This window comes from Triticum urartu, chromosome 4A (assembly GCF_056163025.1).
Source record: "Triticum urartu cultivar PI428250 chromosome 4A, HENAU_Tu73, whole genome shotgun sequence".
Lineage (NCBI taxonomy): Eukaryota > Viridiplantae > Streptophyta > Magnoliopsida > Poales > Poaceae > Triticum > Triticum urartu.
In genome coordinates, this window is record NC_141876.1 from 617,942,433 (window position 1) to 617,948,453 (window position 6,021).

General features: G+C 46.6%; 1 protein-coding gene across 1 annotated transcript; it reads left to right on the forward strand.

Annotated features, from left to right (window-relative positions):
* The first annotated feature begins 632 nt into the window (after positions 1-632).
* On the forward strand, positions 633-5,579 carry LOC125553290 (disease resistance protein RGA5-like). Its single transcript, XM_087519332.1, has 3 exons — positions 633-1,726; positions 1,881-3,793; positions 5,162-5,579. Exons 1-3 carry the CDS (start codon positions 903-905, stop codon positions 5,263-5,265), a joined length of 2,841 nt encoding a protein of 946 aa, XP_087375458.1. The 5' UTR covers positions 633-902; the 3' UTR covers positions 5,266-5,579.
* The last annotated feature ends 442 nt before the right edge of the window (positions 5,580-6,021 follow it).

A 6,021-nucleotide genomic window follows, 5' to 3' on the forward strand; every position in this document is an offset into this window, starting at 1 on the left:
GCTTACTACCATCAGCCGACGCGGCTATTTAAGTTGGTGGGCGCACGTCCCTCGGGGCGAGGTGGGATAAACTTGGCAAAGGTAGGACCGCCGAATTTCTAATTTAAAAATATGAGAAACCGAAAATGTTTACCGAGTTTCTAACTGACGAAACTCGGCAACAAAGGCCACCGTCATGGCTCCGTCAACTGTTGCAAAGCGTGCCCCACATGTCAGTGTTTGCCGAGTTTGTTCCATCGGGAACTCGGTGAACTTGTGATTCCGCTGAGTTATTTTTGTTCACCGCATCAGAACCTGGCAAAGGCACAACTATGCTGAGTTTCTTCTCGCCGCTGAGTAGGATATCAGATCAAACTCGCCAGAAAGAAGTTCGCCGTGTTCCCGATAGAATGAACACGGAACAAAACCAGATTCTAGTAGTAGTGATACTACGTTTTGATAGTTCAATATGTCATATATTTAGGAATGGAGGGAGTAATATCGTAGCTAGAGTAGTGTATGCATAAGGAGTTACATGTATAATTGGTTTGCTTTGAGCTGATGAATAATCCTGATCGTCAGCTGAATGCAGAGTTTTTTTTTTCCTTTTTTCTTTTGCGCGTTCGTTCAGCTGCAGAGTTGACTGACTTGGAGTCAAGCTTCACCACCTCCTCCTCACTCTCACTCCTCTCCTCTGCTCCCCCGCCGCCGCCACCTAGCTCGCTCTCCTCCTCCGCCGCCGTCTCCTCCAAAACGCGCAGCATCACTGGACCACGAAATCTTGCGAATCGAGCCGCCCACCACATCCATTGCTCGATCCTCCTCTTCCTCGATCCGCTTTTGCTCCACTCACAGTCCCAGCACCAAGACGGATTTTACATAGATGCAGTGGTGAGCTAGGGGCGCAGCATCGCCATCAGTCCATGGCGGTGGTGAGCGCCGCGCACGGCGCCTTTGGGCCCCTGCTCGGGAAGCTCACGGCCTTGCTCGCCGACGAGTGCGGCCGGCTGAAAGGGGTCCGCCGCGAGATCCGCTCCCTCAGATCCGAGCTCGCCGGCATGCACGCCGCGCTCAAGGAGTACACCAAGCTGGACGACCCCAACCACCAGGTCAAGGCCTGGATTTCCCTGGTCAGGGAGCTGGCCTACGACACCGAGGACGTCTTCGACAAGTTCATCCACCACCTCGGCGACAGCCAAGACCATGGCGGATTCAAGGACTTGTTCCGCAAGACCGTTCGCCGTCTCAAGACGCTTGGAGCCAGGCACGGAATCGCCGGCGAGATCCACGACCTCAAGGACCGCATCAGGCAGGTGAAAGAGCTCAAGGATTACAAGCTGCTGAATGATGCTCCTTCGAGCACCGCCGGCCCTCCAGCCGTGGATCCGCGGCTGCACGCACTTTTTGCCGATGAGGCACACCTTGTGGGCGTCGACGGTCCAAGAGACCATCTTGCCAAGTGGGTGTTGGAAGAAGCAAACACATCGCCCAAACATTGCAAGGTCTTGTCTATTGTTGGGGTTGGTGGTTTGGGAAAGACAACGCTGGCGAATGAGGTTTGTCGCAAGATTGAAGGGAAGTTTGATTGTAAGGCTTTCGTGTCGGTCTCGCAAAAACCAGATATAAAGAAAATTATCAAGGATTTGATGTCTCAAGTGTCATGCCAAGGTGGATCCACAGTAGATACAAGTGATTGGGATGAAATGAAGTCTATTTCAGAGCTAAGAGTGCTACTGCAAAATAAAAGGTAACCTCGACCCTTATTATTCCCGTTAAAGGATGTGCCTGCCATCCATGCTTCTCAATATTTCATCCACTTATCTGGGATCCAGTAAATGCACAATATTATTTCCTGTTTGTGATCCGATAACTAGAATTGACATCATCTACTAATTTTGTAGGTATCTCATCATCATCGATGATGTATGGTCTACGCAAGCATGGCAAGCTATCAAGTGTGCTTTTCCAGAGAATAATTGTTCCAGCAGAATTATAGCTACTACACGCATCATTGACGTAGCAAAGTCATGTTGTCCGGGTGCTGATGACCGTGTGTATGAACTGAAAGCCCTAAGTGATCCCCACTCCAGAAGATTGTTTTTCAAAAGATTATTTGGCTCTGAGGAACATTGCCCTGACATGTTGAAGGAAGTTTCTAATAAAATCCTAAAGAAATGTGGAGGCCTACCATTGGCAATTATCAGTATATCTGGTTTGCTAGCAAACCGACCAGCCGTCAAGGAAGAATGGGAGAAGGTTAAGAGGTCAATTGGTACTGCATTGGAGAAAACTAACAGTCTAGAGGGCATGAGTAGCATACTATCTCTTAGCTACAATGATCTTGCGCCTCGTCTCAAGACTTGCTTGCTGTATCTAAGTTTATTTCCCGAAGACCATCTGATTGACAGAAAAAGGCTAGTGAGGCGATGGATAGCAGAAGGCTTCATCTCTGAAGAGCGTGGACAGAGCAAGCAAGAGGTCGCGGAGAATTACTTCTATGAGCTGATCAACAAAAGTATGGTCCAACCGGTGGGCATTGGGTATGATGGAAAGGTCCGTGCCTGCCGAGTCCATGACATGATGCTAGAAATTATTATTTCAAAATCAGCTGAAGATAATTTTACCACTGTGGTAGGTGGAGGTCAAACTAGTTTGCCCAATCATCAAGGTTCAATTCGGCGGCTATCAATCCAACACATTGACAAGAAACTTGCATCTGAACTAGCAAATGTAGATCTCAGCCATGTTCGAACTTTGATAGTAATGCCATCACGTTGCGTCACACACTTGCCCAGCCTTGATCGGTTTGAAGCTTTACGTGTTCTGGATTTTGAAGGTTGTGAGGATTTAGAGGACTATGGTATGAAAGGAATGGACAAATTATTCCAGCTAAAGTACCTCAGCTTTAGGGACACAGATATATCAATGCTTCCTTCGGGGATCTTGATGCTAGGTAATCTAGAGACTCTAGATCTTCAGGATTCATATGTGGAAGAGTTGCCTGCTGGAATTACTCGGCTGACTGCACTACGACACCTAATCGGATTTATGACCAAGCAGCTGCCAAATGGGATTGGGAGCATGAGGAACTTACAGCTGATGCCAAGATTTATTATTACCTCGCAAGAAAGAGATGTGTTGGAGGATCTCGGGAACCTGACAAGTTTGGAGGAACTCTATGTGAATCTTGGTAGTAAAGTATCTAGCGAGGACAAGAGATGTGAAAAAGAGGTGTTCCTCTCCTCACTGTGCAAGCTTGGCACCTGCAAACTCCGGTCTTTGGATATAGATGCGTACATTAGTGGTTCCCTGGACTTCTTAGATTCTTGGTCCCCTCTGCCATCTTCTCTTCAAAGGTTTTGTGCGCCCTACCTGGATTCGTTCACGAACGTGCCAAAGTGCATTACACCTGCACTCACCAACCTTGCTGACCTGCACATCTGCTTAGCTGAACTGACGGAAGATGGGCTGCTTACTCTTGGGAAGCTCCCATCCTTACTTCGCCTGAGACTAAGGGTATCAAAGAAGTTTGTTGGTACAGTCCAAGCCACTTCTTTCCCAAATCTGAAGGTGCTTTACTTCCGAACAACTGAAGGATCTGAACAATCATATGTTTCGTTCGTGAAAGGGTCTGCGCCTAGGCTTGAGGAAATTAGCAACATGCCATTCAGCGTGTCGGCTGCAAAAGCTGATAAATTCCATTTAGGCATCCATCATCTCCCATGTCTCAAAAAGGCTCACATAGAGCTTGATGACGAAGACGCAACACCTTCAGAATGCAAGGCTGCTGCTGCTGCGATCAGGAAAGAAGCAGGTGCCAATTCCAACCATCCTGCACTTACTTTTCGGGGGGAACCAGATGGGAGAGACTGGTGGTATCGCTGATGAGGATTAAAGTGCTCACAGCCTGCAAGAGGTACCAATACATATTCTAATCATCCGCCCATTCTTTTTTAGAATATCGTCCCATTTTAATTCTCTCCACCGAAATACAGTACATCTATATATATCCCAACCCAAGCTGCTTCTGGTTTCCTCAAATTCACATGTTTTACTCTTCTCCTTTTGCCGATCCAGGATATGTTGTGCGGCTGGATTGCTTGGTTGCAGTGTCACAGCGAAGAAGATATGTTGTGCGGCTAGTTAATATTCATTGCACTTTCAATCTCAACTTAATCAGAAACAGAAAAGCCTCCTGGAAAAAGTATTCTCGAGTCTCAACTGAAGTTGCTACATGCACTCTGTTTGACTGCTTCTGTCCCTTACTTTGAGGATTCAGAATTAAGCTCTGTTTTTGCCTCCGTCTGCCAGAACTTGGAGTCTGAAAGCATTCGGCTCTATTAAATTCAGGGTATTTTTATTGTTTGAATATTTGATTTGTGTTTTCCTATGATGCATGGAAATTTGTAATCTCTGTCGGATTAAGGATTATTTACCTGTGTGGGTTCTGCTTTACATATATGAAAATGATGCTTGGTTTCCCTTGTTCCAAATGCAAATCTTTTGAATGATCCTACTGTGATCGTGTTCACTTGTGCTGGAACAGTTTGCTACAAAAGCATGGATGCTGCTGCCGTTCCTCTCGGCAAGCACAAGAGATGTGAAAAAGAGGCGTTCCTCTCCTCACTGTGCAAGCTTGGCACCTGCAAACTCCGTTCTTTGCGAATAGACGCATACGGTGGTTCCCTTGACTTCTTAGATTCTTTGCCCGCTCTGCCATCTTCTTTTCAAAGGATTAGGGCGTGCCTCCGCGATTCGTTCACGAACTTTCCAAAGTGGATTACACCTGCACTCATTAACCTTGCCGACCTGCGCATCATCTTATCTGAACTGACGGAAGATGGGTTGCTTACTCTTGGGCAGCTTCCATCCTTACTCCGCCTGGATCTATGGTCATCAAAGAAGTTTGTTGGTACAGTCCAAGCCACTTCTTTCCCAAATCTGAAGGTCTTCCACTTGCAAAGAACTGAACAAGTATATGTATCATTCGTGGAAGGGTCTGCGTCCAGGCTTGAGGAAATTAGCAACATGCCATTCAGTGTGTCGGCTGCAAAAGCTGATAAATTCTATTTAGGCATTCAGCATCTCCCATGTCTCAAACGAGCTCACATACAGCTTGATGACGAAGACGCAACACCTTCAGAATGCAAGGCTGCAGCAGCTGTGATCAGGAAAGAAGCAGATGCCAATCCCAACCATCCTGAAGTTACTTTTGAGGGGGAACGAGATGAAGAGGGCAATGAAGAGATGACTGCCAGTGAAGATGGTGAAGACGATGAGGATTAAAATGCTCACAAACCTGGAGTCTCTCTCAACTGGAAGTTGCTACTTGCTATATACACCTTGTTTGATTTTGTCTGTTGCTTACTTTGATGATTCAGAGCTAAACTCTATCACTGCTAATAAGGTGAAGGTTCCCCCTGTCGTAACTTGTAGTCTGAATGCCTAGGCTGCTGTTGTTGTTAATTTACTAATACTCTGTCCTCAGTAGCCTTATGCATTAGGTGGGATCTAAGCTCCATTTGCATTCAGGGGTCATTTTTTTGTTGAATACTTGATTTGTGTTTCCCCTTGTTCCAAAAAAGGGTTTTGTTGATTTACTGTGCCGTGAAAGAGCTGGGGAACTCAATGGTATGTCTGTTTTGTGTTATTATTATTCGTCAGTTAGGTTCTGAAAGAGCTGGGAACGAATTTTGATGACTATAGTACGTAGCTGGGAGTGTTGTACTGCGTAATTTTGTTGCAGTGTTGGAGTAAGCTGGATGACTATAGATTTCGCAAAAAGAGCTGTGGTTAGCTGTATTTGTCCTGAAACAGTTCTCCTATGTGCCCGTGCTTGTCACACACATAGGCCGAGCAAGGTGTTGGGGCCGATCGACTTATGCCGAGAAGAGCAAGCCTTCTCTGGCCGCTTTTAGGTGTTTCAGGTTCAGGGTACTCTGTTTCCTCTGCTCTGCTCTGCTCTGCTCTTTGTAACTTTGATGTTTCAGGGCATGGGCATGGCGCTGTCTGTTTCTTATGTGTGCGTGCGTGTCCGAGACC